General features: G+C 59.0%; 5 protein-coding genes across 5 annotated transcripts; 3 read left to right on the plus strand and 2 right to left on the minus strand.

Annotated features, from left to right (window-relative positions):
* The first annotated feature begins 503 nt into the window (after positions 1–503).
* Positions 504–3,000, plus strand: MYCTH_2304539 (glycosyltransferase family 22 protein). Its single transcript, XM_003663042.1, has 4 exons — positions 504–1,142; positions 1,332–1,717; positions 1,780–1,907; positions 1,962–3,000. Exons 1-4 carry the CDS (start codon positions 1,034–1,036, stop codon positions 2,902–2,904), a joined length of 1,566 nt encoding a protein of 521 aa, XP_003663090.1. The 5' UTR covers positions 504–1,033; the 3' UTR covers positions 2,905–3,000.
* MYCTH_2304541 (uncharacterized protein) lies at positions 3,001–3,874 on the plus strand. The gene is made up of 2 exons (XM_003663043.1): positions 3,001–3,294; positions 3,402–3,874. Exons 1-2 carry the CDS (start codon positions 3,265–3,267, stop codon positions 3,672–3,674), a joined length of 303 nt encoding a protein of 100 aa, XP_003663091.1. The 5' UTR covers positions 3,001–3,264; the 3' UTR covers positions 3,675–3,874.
* On the minus strand, positions 3,844–5,124 carry MYCTH_2304543 (uncharacterized protein). The gene is made up of 2 exons (XM_003663044.1): positions 4,699–5,124; positions 3,844–4,624 (listed from the first exon to the last, which is right to left on the minus strand). The coding sequence occupies exons 1-2, from the start codon at positions 4,910–4,912 to the stop codon at positions 3,951–3,953; spliced, it is 888 nt and encodes a 295-aa protein (XP_003663092.1). The 5' UTR covers positions 4,913–5,124; the 3' UTR covers positions 3,844–3,950.
* Positions 5,125–5,413: 289 nt separating this feature from the next.
* MYCTH_2062179 (uncharacterized protein) lies at positions 5,414–11,789 on the plus strand (the record flags this gene model as incomplete). Its single annotated transcript, XM_003663045.1, has 4 exons — positions 5,414–6,954; positions 7,171–7,840; positions 8,105–11,143; positions 11,259–11,789. 4 exons carry the CDS (start codon positions 5,414–5,416, stop codon positions 11,787–11,789), a joined length of 5,781 nt encoding a protein of 1,926 aa, XP_003663093.1.
* A 285-nt stretch (positions 11,790–12,074) lies between these two features.
* On the minus strand, positions 12,075–13,835 carry MYCTH_2304545 (uncharacterized protein). Its single transcript, XM_003663046.1, has 2 exons — positions 12,648–13,835; positions 12,075–12,489 (listed from the first exon to the last, which is right to left on the minus strand). Exons 1-2 carry the CDS (start codon positions 13,704–13,706, stop codon positions 12,211–12,213), a joined length of 1,338 nt encoding a protein of 445 aa, XP_003663094.1. The 5' UTR covers positions 13,707–13,835; the 3' UTR covers positions 12,075–12,210.
* Between the last annotated feature and the right edge of the window lie 443 nt (positions 13,836–14,278).

Genomic DNA, 14,278 nt, shown 5'->3' on the forward strand with positions numbered 1-14,278 from the left:
AGGTAAAAAACTTCGCGTATCTAAGGTAGGTGCCTACACAGTTGGCATCTAGGTATCTTTCCACGAAGCAAGGGTAAATCATTGTTTTCAGCGGGATTTCTGCCCCAGAGCTGATGACCGAGGACTAGCAAAGACTCGGTACTTCGTGACCTGGGTCAATCTGAACCAATCTCAAGTTTTCCGTGATAAGGAAACAGCCTATGCATTGCTCAACAGCGTTGTTAATCCTTCCCTTCGACGATCCTGGGAGATCCTGATGCGCACCGAAATGGCAGCCCCTCTTTGAGGGGGCGTATTCTGGAATGCTGAGGAATCGACCCCAGGTCGCTGGTTCAGGGGTCCGGGGGTTTGATGGTCTGAAAACAACAGCCAGACCAAAATGGAATCATGCCAGAATGGTGAATGGCTTGTTGCTGCTTGCAAGCAGCCGGGGTTATCACAGCGACCCACTTCGTTCGCACACAGAGCACTCTTTATCGGAGGGACGCACGCAGCTGTAATAAGGGTCCCAACACGATTAAAGAACTTGTATGTTCCAGATGTCAGGCGGGTAATCGTTTAGTACTTCCTAGTACGTATGTGTTCTGCCCTAACATACAGAGGAGCGGAGAGTTATTTGCTTTGTGGATCATCCCATTCTCAGGAACGGAGTTTAGGAATGATGGCACAATTGCAAGCTGTCAGCAGTTGAAACCCCTGTCACTGACAGGGGGTGGCATCACTGCACCGTGGAACTCGTCATCGTCACTGGCTGTCGCCGGGCCTGTCCAAGCAGCTTTCCTTAGATTTGCGCTGGGCCGTTTATTTCCCACCACCCGTCGGTCCTTTCTTTGCTTTTTACGCGACAGCACGGCTTTCCCGACCATGACCTCCCTTTCTCGATATCGACGACCATCAGCCTCTTTTCTACCCGACTGCTGCTCCTGGTGATGCTCCCAGGCCGGCAAGCGACTGAGCTGCGCATTGCTCTCCCCCCTCGACCGGATGCTTCGGAACTGCGACGAGGAGGTCGCGCCGAGGCTAATAGGATAATATGTGGCGAAGAACATACCTCTTTCTGGTTTTGGTCCGGCTCTGGTTCGCGCTGTCGCCGAGCTACCTACATCCCGACGAGAACCTCCAGGGCCCGGAGGTCATCGCTGGTGAGTGACACACCCCGTCGGCCGGCGTGTTGTGCGACAGCCCGGCCGTGGATGGAACTTGTTTGCAGGAGCACGAACACGCCTCCGTGACCAGCCCTCGATCGGTTGTCCGCAGTGCGCTTCCATCAGGACCTCGCGCGCGAATTGCTGCACTGGCGAACCAATTGCTGACATGGTGCCATAACGCAGGAGAGATCTTCCGTTACCCTGTCCGACGTACCTGGGAATTCACAAGCGACAACCCAATTCGGAGCGTATTCCCACTATGGCCCGTTTACGGACTCCCGATGCTCCTGCTCCGGTGGCTGTGGATTGGGAATGGAAAAGACGGCGAGATCCCCCCCATCGCGGTCTTCTGGACGCTGCGGGTGTTGATGTTCATTGTCAGCTTCGTGCTGGAGGACTGGGCGTTACACGAGCTTATCCCGTCGCAACGGCAGAGGCGCGTGGCAGTTCTCTTGGTCGCATCGTCCTACGTCACCTGGACGTTTCAGACGCACACCTTTTCCAACTCGATAGAGACGTTGGTTGTGGCTTGGAGTCTGGTGCTTATTGAGCGCATTGTCGCGAGTCCGGTAGGCATATCAAAATTCAGGAACGGGATGGGACGCGGCGACGGCGAGCTAACAAGACGCAGCAGCGCGGCTCGGTTCTTGCCTCGACCGTCCTCGGGATTGTCGCCGTCTTTGGCGTCTTCAACAGGATCACGTTCCCGGCCTTCCTACTGATACCCGGCCTCCGGCTGTTACCTTACTACTGGAAGAAGTACGACGCCATGGTTTCCCTCCAAAGGTGGGGAGCACAGCTAACGAAGCGCAGCCCTCTGTCATTTGTCGCGATCGTCACGGCTGGAATCTGCACGACCGCGCTCGCCATCACGCTCGATACGGCATTCTACAGTCCGCATTCGATTTCTTGGTCCGATCTGCTCCGCAACCCGGTTCTTACCCCTCTCAACAACCTCCGTTACAACATCTCGCCGGCCAACCTGGCGAAACATGGACTGCACCCGTGGTATCAGCACCTGTTGGTGAACCTGCCACAGCTCCTCGGACCTGCGACGGTGCTCCTCTTCACCCGGCCCAAGCGCTCATCGCGCCTGTACTCTGCGATCTCGGGCATTGCCGTTCTCTCTTTATCGCAACACCAGGAGGCACGGTTTCTCCTCCCTACTGTTCCCCTTATCCTCTCTTCCGTCCGCCTCCCGAGGAGCGAGAAGGCAATGCGCGCCTGGGTGGCGTCGTGGATCGTCTTCAACGTCATCTTCGGCACGCTAATGGGGGTCTACCACCAAGGAGGGATCGTCCCGGCGCAGGTTTTCATGAGCAAACAGCCGGACGCGACCGAGGCGGTGTGGTGGAAAACATATATGCCGCCCATCTGGCTGCTGAACGGGAAGAACGAGGTCTTGCGGACGCGGGATGTCATGGGTATGAAAGGGGAGACGCTTTTAGAGGAGCTACAGCAGCTCGCAACTTGCGACACTCCGGCGGACAGGAGGAGCATGGAGTATCTGAAAGAGAAGAATGGGACATACCTGGTGGCGCCGCTGTCTGCGACATGGCTGGACCCTTATCTTCCGAATAAAGGGCTGGAGGGATTGAGGTTTCGCGAGGTCTGGCGGTATCAGCAGCACCTGAACCTGGATGATTTGGATTTTGCGGAGGACGGCGTTTGGAATACCCTGTCTAGAGTCATTGGGCGGCGAGGTCTTGCTATCTGGAGAGTAACGAAAAGCTGTCCTGGGGTCAGGGGGAGGTAGCATCTTTTTTTTTTCTTATTTTTGGGCGGTAATCTGATAGCAACGTACGGATACGTACGCAGTAATGGAACCTTGTGCGAGCGAGACCAAGCAACAATGTCTTGGACCACCCTGATGGCCGGAGCTTGGGCCGCAGTGGCAAGGATGGCTACCTTGCAGTGGCCTCGGCGGGCTGTGTAGTGTACCGGTTCCATGCTCTCACCGAGGTGTCACTCACTTCTCAGTGGGGCGCCCCACCTTAGCTCGCGAAATTTGGGGCCGAACGGCCAATTCCAGAGAACGGACAGCCTGCGTCTAACACTCCCCTCCGCCCTCTCCGACCCGCGTCACAACAACCAGGTGTCGTCGAGAATCCGAATCATGGGTGGGCTCAACCTCGAAGTCTTAAAGGTAAGCTCTGCGTCTCCCAAAATCTGACCTTTCCCCCCACCTCCCCCGACTGCGATCTCTCCCCTCGTATCGTATCATCTTGGCCTGACTTTTCCCGTCTACCTTAGTTCGGCATGTACGTCATGTTCCCCATTGGGGTCATGTACTACTTCGGCACGAATCTCGACAGCCGCTTCTCGGTCCCCGACTTTTGGCCCAAGCCCGAGAACACCAACAAGGTGCCGCTCGAGCGCGATGAGATCCATGCCGAGCTGGAGAGGTTACGCGCGCGAAGGCTGTACCTGAGGGAGCAGAGGCTCGCGGCCGAGGCACGAGCCGCGGCGCTGAACCCGAACCAGGGGCAGCAGCAGCAGCAGCAGCAGCCGCAGGGTGAAGAGTAGGAAACTTTCTGGTGAGCAATGGCTGGGGCTTCGTGAGGGAGAAGCCGGCGAGTGTACAACATGATATGGTGCGAATGACGGAGGGGGGTGGGTTGGTATCGGGAAAATACGGCGTTTTCGGGTTTCTACTATCGAGCCACCTCGTCTTTCGACATGACCGATTCATAAAGAGGGCGGCATGTTCATACGGGCTGTACATCAATCGCAACACATCTATGGGTTGGGGGTTTTTAGGTTCCATCTACTACTGGTACAAGTCTAGTCTCTGCGCCACCTCTACGTGTCCAAGTTCTCCTCGATCTTGGCCCATTGTTCGTCGCTCATGGCTCCTTTGGTCACGTTCGAGTACACGGCCTGAACATCGGGGTACTCCCTCAAGGCCTCCAGCAGCTCTGTGAAATGGACCAACTCGTCCGAGGCATCCAGCTTGGTCTTGGTGTCCTCGTTCGCCGTCCAGACGATATCCGAGCTCAGGATCTTGAGCCCAAACTTGGATCCGACCGACTTGCACACTTGCATCGTATCCGACGGCTGCGTCCAGACGACAATGTTGCCGTCCGCGTCGTGCTCGAGGTCCTCCGCCCCCGCTTCGATGGCGTCGTCCATGACTTGGTCCACGTCCGGCCCGCTCTCGCTCTTCTCAAACACAACCCGGCCGAGGCGCGAGAAGAAGAACTTGGACGAGCTCGGCGATCCCTTGGCCTTCTTGACCATCTGGTTGAGGTCCTGGAGCGCCCGCAGCTTGCTCTCGGTCTCGAGGTCGACGATCAGCGCAATGGACGGGGGCATCATCGCTTCGAACGTGATGGACTCGAGTGCCTCGCCCCCCGACGACTTGCCCTGCCCGCGCGCAATGGCTGCTTCGATCTTGTCTTTGGGCACGCTGGCCTTCTTGGCCGCGGTGATGGCGCTGGCTAGCTGGGGGTTGAGGTTGGGATCCGGGCCGTAGACTGGCCATTGCCGGGGTGGTGTGAGTCTTTTTCTCTTGTCTAGGGCTCTGACGAGACAGGAGAGGGCGGCGTACGTTTAGAGTACAAGGTGATGTTCTTGCAGAAGAGTGTGCGGGCCGCGTTCTTCTTCATGTCATTGGCCGCCTTGTCGTGGCGGATCTTGCTCCATTTGTTGTGCCCGGCCTGGAGGATTGGGCTGGAAACGAAGGCGCGGCGGCATTGTGCGCATATCGACGACGGTTTTGCCGGCCGAGGTAACTGGATGAGAGGTCGGAACAGGGACGCCATGAGTGGGAGGAGGGAGGAAGCAGATGGAGAAATTATAGCCCGAATCTAGAACATTCAGAACGTGAGATAAGCGAGAAAGTAAAAAGGAATTGTACGTGGTACTGTGCGGAAAGTGAAAAACTCCGTCGTGCGAATCGCGGACTTCCTCCCGAGACGGGGCGGCGAAGCCTGGAGGCTAACGGTAACCAAGGTGGGAAGCGTGCAGTAAGTGGAAGCTCCCGCTGCGGACCGATCTTTGAATCGATTTTCGCGCTGCCGGCCGGGACTGTTGCAGCGGGCCCGACAGGGGTTGCAGATCGGGTATTGGGGCCCCAGAACGCTGTCATTGGCCTGCCACACGCCCCACCACGGCACCATTGTGGGATGGCGCCCCCCTGACATGACCGCCCAGACACTTCCCCAGGCTCCTTCTTGGTTTCGGCTTCGTCTCTTCCATCTTCTTCAACCGCTACTCCGTACGCCCAGTTTCGACAAGAACCGCATCCGCGAAGCCAGCCCCCGATGGCCTCGACCGCGGGCACGGACGAGCCCGGCACCATCAACGGCGACACCCCGCGCACGTCGATTGGAGCGGCGGCGGCGGCGGCGGCGGCAGCAGCAGCAGCAGCAACTTCGAACCCCGAGTTCGATGTCGCCAAGCTCCAAGGGCTGCCCACAGAGCAGCAGGAGTTGTCTCTGCTGAGCTTCGTATCGACATTGAGCAAGCATGTCCTCAGCCTCCCGCCCGACGACTGCACAGCGCAGCAGTTCTACCTCAAGAAAGAGATCTTCAAGATCATCAACCTCTCGACCCCGCCTCCTACGAGGGTCATCCGCAACACGCTAGCGAAATGTCTTGGGCACATCTTTGGCAAGGGAGACCGCAAGCTGCTTTTTGAGACAGTCAACGACCTATCTGGGATCATCTCGAGCGGGAAGTCGAAGAACGAGGGCGAGATACGCACAAAACATGCCGCTGTTGCGTGTCTCGGCGAGGTCTACGCCGCCGCGGGCGACAGTGCCATCAACCTCCACCAACTGGCCTGCTCGGCGCTCTTGAAACTCCTCAAGTCATCTTCGAGCAATGCCGGTCTTCGGGCCTCCGTGTTCACCGCTCTGGGCAAGATCGCGGCTAAGCTGGGCGGGAGCTTGGACGAGAGCATCGCGAGGGATATCTGGAAGCAGGGCCGGAGCTATGCCACAAGCGACAAGGGGTCACTCGTCATCATCACTGCGTGCCGCTGTCTGCGTTCGCTCCTGCAATTCACGCCCTACTTCCAGACATCTAGCGACTTTGACAGCCTGCGGTCTTCCATGTTCAAGACGTTCGATTCTCCCTCCTCAAACGTACGCTCGGCCGCGGCCGACTGCTTCGCGGAGGCTCTTGTTCGAGGTTACTCGGAATCTGCCGTCGGCGAAGCACCCTTGGTGCTAGTCAAGAGGACCAAGTCGAAGGCTGCCAAGCGACAGTCCGCGCAGATCGGCACGCTGCAAGACGACGACGAGTTTCCACCGCGTCCGGAGAGCCCAGCGCCGACCAAGAAGTCCCAGATTCTGGCCCTGTCGCTGCTCGATATGCTCAAGACCCTATCGACGCAGTATGTCCGAATGTCGACCTCGAACCGGTCCAGGGCTGCGATCGCTGTCTGCTATGGCAACATGTTTCGGAAACTCGGAGAGAAGACAGTAGAAAGTAACTACACACGGATCGTTGAGCACTTGACGGTCGAGATTCTCGGGCATAGCACCATAACCAACAACCGGTACCGTCTGCTGATCTCTCGGCGCATGATCGAAATCATCATCCAGGACGTCGTTGGAAAGAAGATCCTTGGAGAGTCGGGCCAGACCAACGCGGCGAAGGCCCTCCTCAACGACATCATCAGGAACTATCCGCAGGCTCTCAAGGAGAAGCCCGAGCCCGCAAAACAAACGTTGGCTGTTTCATTGAGCGCCCTCGCGTCCCTTATCAACAGCCTGGGTTCGGCAGCCAGTAGCTTCTCAGAAGCGTGCCGCGACGGTCTCATTCAGGTTCTGCAGCACCCGAGTTACACTGTCCAGGTGTATGCATCGGCGTGTCTGAAGACATTCCTATTGGCCTGCCCGCAGCAGCTCTTGCCATGTCTCTCGGTGTGTATGAACAGCCTCAGCAGGGAGCTGGGGCTTCTCGGTACCGGACGGGGCTCACCTCGGCGGTGTCTCGGTTTGTCGCACGGGCTCGCCGCCGGTCTCAGCGCGAGTCCGCAGCGGCCGCTGTACGGCTCCGTGGACATCAATAGCCGGGTGCTGACAATGTCGACGAATCTGCTCAAGTCGAGCGGCAGTTCCGAGCTGCGCGTGGCGAGCACACAGATCCAGGTTGCATGGACTCTGATCGGCGGGCTCATGTCGCTGGGGCCAAACTTTGTCAAGATCCATCTCTCACAGCTCCTTCTCCTGTGGAAGAACGCCCTGCCCAAGGTTCTGGCCAAGGACAGCTCCATCCATCGGAATTATCTAAACGCCTCCTTCCTGACGCACGTCCGGGAGTGTGCGCTGAGTTCGATCCTGGCCTTCCTGGAGTTCAACAGCCGTCTCCTAACAGTCGATGTCTCGAAACGCATCGCGACAATGCTGCAGAGCACGACAGCATTCCTGAAAACGCTGCCGTCGAAGAAGACGGCGGAAGACATCAGCGAGAGGCTAACACCGTCTCTGCAACTCCAAGATTTGGAGATCATGGTACAGCGGAGAGTCCTGCAATGCTACACAAAGCTGGTGAACATTAGCCCGCCCGGCGGCACCGAAGCGCTTTTACAATCCAACCTTCTCACTTTAGCCATCTCCCTCTTTGCGGATCCGGATAACTACACCCCGAGCTCGCTCAGCGCATCGATCGCAAATACGGCTTCGACGTTCGAGTCGGTTTGGGATATCGGCGACAACTCCGGATTCGGCGTCACCGGTCTCGTACGAGGTTTCAACGTCAGGCCGCTTCCAGGACAACACGAGAGCTCTATGGACCGCACTCCATCCGGCCGGGAGGGCCCGGAGGAGGAGATTGACAGGCTCTTGGTCTCACCCGTCTGCGGCACCCTTGAGCACGATGCCTCCGCCCTATATATCGGCAGCGCTGATGGCCCGGCTCTTCCTGACCCTGCGGCGACCGAGGTGGTCAACATGGCCATCCAGCTCTTTGCTTTCGTATTTCCGCTCACACCACCAAAGGTTCAGGAAAGTGTGCTGGAACAGGTCACGACCTTCATCGCTGCCGGATCGCTGCAGAGGGATCCTGGCCGCAAGGCTGCCATCAACGTTAACGTCGCCACCGCTCTCCTCTTGATCTTGCGGGTGGCAGTAAAGGAGACAAAGTCGCCTCCAGGGGACGTGACCAATGCGGCCGTCGAAAAGCTCATCCAGGAGCTGCTTCGTGATTTTGTGCTGGATCGGGACCCGTACCTCCGGAGCATCGCCTACGAGGCTGTTGCTCGGCTCTGTGGCACATGCGGCAATGCTTTTACAAACCAGGAGATCAAGTATCTCATCGACACCATTGTCGTCAACCGAGAACCTAGTGCGAGAGCCGGCTGCGCAATGGCACTCGGAACCATCCAAGCCAAGATCGGAAGTATGGCGGCCGGCTATCACCTCAAGGCCGTCCTCAACATCCTGCTGTCGTTGTGCAACGATCCGCATCCCACCGTCCACTACTGGGCGCTGGAAGCGGTCGCGCGGGTGGCTGACGCTTCCGGCCTCGGATTTGCAAACTACGTTTCTGCGACGTTAGGAATGTTGGCCAACCTCTACTTCTCCGAGACGCACAATCCGGAGGTCGCTTTACCTGCCTCGATGAACCTCGAAGTGGAGTCTTCTACGTCTGCGGCGATCGCCCACTGCGTGGATTCGCTCATCAATGTTCTCGGTCCTGACCTGCAGGACTCTACCAAGTCAAGGGAGCTGATCCTTACCCTTGTCGGATACTTCCAGCAGGAGGAGGATCTCGAGGTGCAGAGAGCCAGCCTTGTCTGCCTAGAGCACCTTTCGCTGTACGCTCCCGGCTACGTAAACTTTGCGGAGTATGTCAAGACGCTGCAAGGCTATCTCAGTTCGGAGAATACCGCGCTCCGAGACGTTGCCGTGGATGGCTTGCACAACCTCATGAAGCGGGACCCGTACGACGTCATCGAGGCAGCAGACAAGGGATTTGAAGACCAGCTCTGGCTGGTTCTCGACTCGGATCCCAGCCATGACGGGATGCGCAACACCATCCGGAACTGGATGCGGCAGACGTGCCTTGCCAATACGGCCGCCTGGCTGGCGCGCTTTCAACATGTCTTGAAGATGACCAGACCGAAAGATACGAGGAAGGAGACGGCCAAGACCGCGAAACCGGGCGCTGGCCTGGACCTGCAAGACGAGGAGGTGGCCGGATTCGCCGCGGCGCCGGGCGCTAGCAAAGATGAAAAGGACGCGCTTAGCGGTCCAGACGTCGAGCCTCTGAGGTGGCAGGTTACGACCTTTGCCATGGACTGCCTGAACGATATTTTCATCCTCGTTGCCAAGGACGTTGCCACGAACGGAGAGTCTGCGGCCCAGGCTGCGCTGCAGAGCAAGATCGCCGACGTCGTCAAGATGGCCTTCTCGGCGTCCACTTCCGGGGTTGTTGAGCAGAGGATCTGGGGCTTGAAGATCATCGGCGCCGTCCTCAAGATGTTTGGCAAGGTGCCCGACCCCGACTTCGAGGAGGCCATGCTGCTTGAGCAATACCAGGCTCAGATCAGCTCGGCGCTCACCCCCGCATTCGCGGCCGACTCTTCGCCCGAGCTGGCTGCCGAGGCCGTCCATGTCTGCGCCGGCTTTATCGCTACCGGTATCGTCAGGGATGTCGACAGGATGGGGCGGATACTCAAGACGCTGGTGAGCTCGCTCGAGAACTTTAGGTCCGAAGACGAGAATGCTGGCATCGGTGACTTGAAGGGGCTGAGCTCGAATGCCCGGGTCATGGTCAAGATGGCTGTGTTCGGCGCCTGGGCTGAGCTCCAGGTCGCGAGCTCGGAGCAGAGTTACCTGGTGGACGTTCTCAAGCCGCACATTGGCACGCTGACGCCGCTGTGGTTGGAATCTCTCCGGGAGTTTGCCCGGCTGCGCTTCGAACCGGATATTTCCATGACACTGGGACCCCCCTCGCTCTCTGGGAGCCTGGACACGGTGTACGCGGCGCTCAACAGAGAGACGCAGCTCAAGTTCTACCAGGACACCTGGCTCAAGCTGGTGGATGCCATCGCCAGCCTGATCGGTCAGGACAGCGACTTCGTCTTCGATGCGCTCGACGGCAAGGAGGTTACCGGCCCCAACGCCAACGGCACCTCGCGGGGGCTCGACATCAACTACCGCGACGAGCCAGTTGCTTTCTTCTTCGTGCTGTTCGGCATCGCATTCGAGGCGCTGGCCACCAAGTCTGGGCAAAGCGAGTCTCTGGCGACCCAAGAGCAGACTCTGGAGATCCTCACCGCGCTGAAGAAGATCTTGCACCCGAGCGTGTCCGGTCAGGCAATCTACCGCGAAGCCATCTTCTCCGAGACCATGGACCTTCTGGATCGCCTCGTCCTTACGGAAGGGCTTGACGTTCAGGGTGTCATTGTCGAGATCGCGAGGGATCTCTGCTTGGCCCACCCGGCGGCGAGGAAACACGAGGAAGCCGACAACGGCGAGCTATCGGAGGATATCGAGCAGCTGTTTGAGCTCACCCGCATCATCGTCCTCGTTCTCTCCGGCTTGTTGCCGAACCTCAGCGAGAACCCCCAGCCCACCCGCCATCAGATGACGGAGGAGGCGATCCTGCTCATCAAGACGTCGCTCAACGCACTGGTCGATGCCGCCGAGGTGTTCCCCGCCATCATCAAGACGGACCTCTACGCCTGCATCATCCACATCTTCGCCACTATCCTCGCCACGCCTTCGTGCCAGGAGGTGATCGTGCCCCAGTCCCTGCCGACCCTCAAGCGGTTTATTACGAGCATGTCCAACTCCAGGCAGGCTTCGGAAGACGGCGAGTCGCAGACAGACGTCCAGCTGCTAGGATGCCTGCGCCGGTTCTTATCCATCTACCTGAACGCGCAGAAACGCGAGGCTCCTACCTCTCTAGCTTGTGTCAAGAACTGCCTGCTGGCACTTACGGTCCTCTTCACCGCGGGCAAGAACCACCTACCGGCGAGCGAGCCCCTGGTGGCGCGCTTCCTCGAGGAACTCTTGGACTGCCTAACGGACCGCATGGTAAGAAAACCACCCTTCCCGTTCCCCTTCCCCTTCCCCGCCAACCCAAGCATCCCTTCCTATTCAGCACTCACGTTGGCGCCATTACGACTAAAACAAAACAACCAAAAAATAGACGGCAAAGATAGCCGCGTCCTGTATCCGCACCCTCCTCCTCCAACCGAACCCGACGCCGGCCGACCAGACGCTCGCCCGCCACCTCCTCCCGCGTCTGATCGCCTTCGTGACCGACACGGACCCCGAGGACCCGGAGCGGGCGCGGGGCCAGGTCGCGGCGGCGCTGACGGCGTACGTGGCCACGGTGCCGTCGGACCGCGCGCCCGTGGCCGTGGCGCTCGTGCTGCCGGCGCTGCTGGCGCGCGCGCTCGGCGAGGGCGGCGGCGGCGGGGGGGCCGGGGGAGAGCAGCAGAAGGAGGTGTACCGCGAGACGAGCGGGCGGCTGCTGGAGCTCGCGTCGGCCGACCAGGCCGCCTTCCGCGCGGTCGTCGGGGCCATGGGCGAAGGGCAGAAGGGGTTCCTGGAGGAGGTCATCAGGGCCGGGAGGGAGGCCGCCGCGGCGGCGGGCGGCGCTGGCGGGGTCAAGAGGGAAGGGGAGGGGACCAGGGAGCCGAGCATCGCGTTGAAGATGGACTTTGGAGGGTCATGATGATGAATGATAATGACGATGGTTGGTTGAGTAACTCCGTAACTTGTTGTGTTGTGCACGAGTTGGGAAGAAGGGGGAGGCTGGGGGTGTGGTTGGTTTCCTTTTTTTTTTTTTTTTTTTTTGTCATTTGTGGGGATGAGGGGGGATAGATGGTGATGAAGACAGGCAGGTCGCGGATATTGTTTTCTTTTTTGGTTTTACATTGTCTATGTGAGCGAACCCCGAACCCGAGAACCCCGGTACCCCCCCTTGTTGTTTTTTTCCCTTACCTCCCGCCCACCCCGCCAGCGCTATGCAAAACAGTGGTCTATGAGTGGTATCTGGTGTCTGATGATGATGATGATGATGTTGAATCGCGGTGTGCGGAAAAACAAGAAAAGAAAGGTAAAGGATAATAGAAAAAAAGTAAAGAATGAATTGATCAACTCGCCGCCAGCATCTCGGCCGCGTCGGGCCCGGTGGAGTTGTCCACCCGCCCAAGGTGCTTCCTCAGTTCCTCGGCCTCCTTGGCCCGCTGCTCGGCCTCCTTCTGGCGCTTGTGCCGCATGTAGGTGGCGTACCGGATCGTGCCCAGGGTGAGGACGGCCATGAAGATGATGCCGAGCACCGAGCGGCGGATCAGCACCCACCGCAGGGCCTCGATGTTGGACTTTGCCTCGCTGTTGAGGGCCACGCTTATCTTGTAGTTGATTTGTTGTATCTGCCTGACCGTCAGCCGTTCTGTCGTCGTTGTTGTTGTTGCCCTCGTCCCTGCTTTCCTTTGCCCTACGCATAAGAAAGAGAGAGAGAGGATGGGGGGGTTTTGGCGGGGTAAAGGGGGGGGATGCGGGAAGAATTAGAAGCCAGAGACACACGTACCCTGCTCTCGACGGCCTTCTGCTCCTCCCTGACGGCCATGCGCCTGTCGTTGAACATGCCACGAACGTTGTCGTTGAGGGTCAGCAGCTCCTGGTTGAGGCGCTGGGCGAGTATGTCGACCTCGTGCTGGAGCATGGTGCGCTGCTGGCGCAGCTGCTCGTCGGCGACGCGGCGGTTGTTGCGCACCTCGGCGCTCAGCTCGCTGCAGGCGGCGCGGAACAGGTACGTCTCGTTCTCCACGTCCGCCTTGGACACGAGCCCGGACTGGGCCATGTCGAGGTTGTGGGCGAGGATGGTGCGGATGGCCTTCATCGAGATGATGGCCTGCGGCAGGGTGTAGCCGCCGGCGGTGAGCTGCTTGACGAGCGTGTACGAGTCGAAGTGGTGGATATACGGGGTCGGCACGAGCTGCGGCGGCTTGGCGCCCGTTTCCGGCTCGGTGCTCTCGGCGAGGGGCTTGCTGGCCGGCTCACTCGGCTTCTTCTCCGAAGCAAGAGCCCCCGGGGCCCCCGGGGGCGCGGAAGGGAGGGAGTCTGGTGGCGGTCCCATGTGCAGGATCTCGTCTATGGGGCTGCCCTTCTTGGCCTGAGTGACGGGATCGATGTCTGCTGGCGGGGGCAGCTCGATGGTCGGGGGAAGGTTCGACTTGGGGGAGGAAGTTGATTGCTTGCTTGCGTCGCCAGATGGGGCGGGCGATGACGACGACGAAGATGAGGAGGAGGATGGAGAGGAATAATGCGGTGCTGTCGTGGTACCTCTTCCCGTTTCTTGCCCTTCTCGTTTCTCTGCCTCGCTCTTGGGCGGCGGCGGCTTGGGCGGGTCCAAGGGAAGCGGCTCGATGGCTTTCCCGGCCCGCTTGGCGAACGCAGCCTGCCTCCCTGCCGAGGGCGTCGTGAATGGCGCAGCATGTTGGCACGACGCCGGTGGCCGCGGCGAGGGATTGGGATTGCGACGAGGCCGGCGGGCGGCAGCGTGCGATGATGCTGCGGGCTCGGTCCAGCAGCGCCCGCCCGTGCGGAAGAGGTGCGGATACAGGAAGGTCAGGCGGTTCGTTGCCATGGTTGGCCGGGAACTGGGCGGGCAGCAAAAATGTGGTTGGACGTCTGTTCAGCTCACATGCCGCTTGAGGTGTTGTTGTGTTGTTGCAGAGCGTCGGCGTATGGGGAAGAGCGCGGGAGTTCGGCAAAAGAGAGAGATAGATGGGTGATGATGCACTGTGAACTTTCCCAATCTGACGGAACGGTCCGGTCCAATGCCGCGGGTCAAGGGGCCTTGGCGAAAAGCTACCAAGTACGGACCTCCGTAACGCTGTGGAGCTGCAGTGACCTACCAGGTAACAGTTCGCACCAAGGTAATCCGTACAGTACGGATTACATATCTCTAAAAGGGCCGGGGAATGCAATTACGGAGGTTGCCCCACGAGGTGCATCAAACTGAGGTAGGGACTCTGGTTTACTGAGTAATCCGTACACGTGCGCTATATGTAAGGTACGTACGCGAATACAAGCAGGCGCTGGAGTACAGTACGTACGTCGTTTGTAGCTTGCGGAATTATTTTCTCGGGGAAGTACTGTTTGATTATCAGATGGCACAGAACCTTGCTTGTACTACAGAGTAGCATAACACAAACA

The sequence above is a fragment of the Thermothelomyces thermophilus genome, chromosome 3, assembly GCF_000226095.1.
Source record: "Thermothelomyces thermophilus ATCC 42464 chromosome 3, complete sequence".
Lineage (NCBI taxonomy): Eukaryota > Fungi > Ascomycota > Sordariomycetes > Sordariales > Chaetomiaceae > Thermothelomyces > Thermothelomyces thermophilus.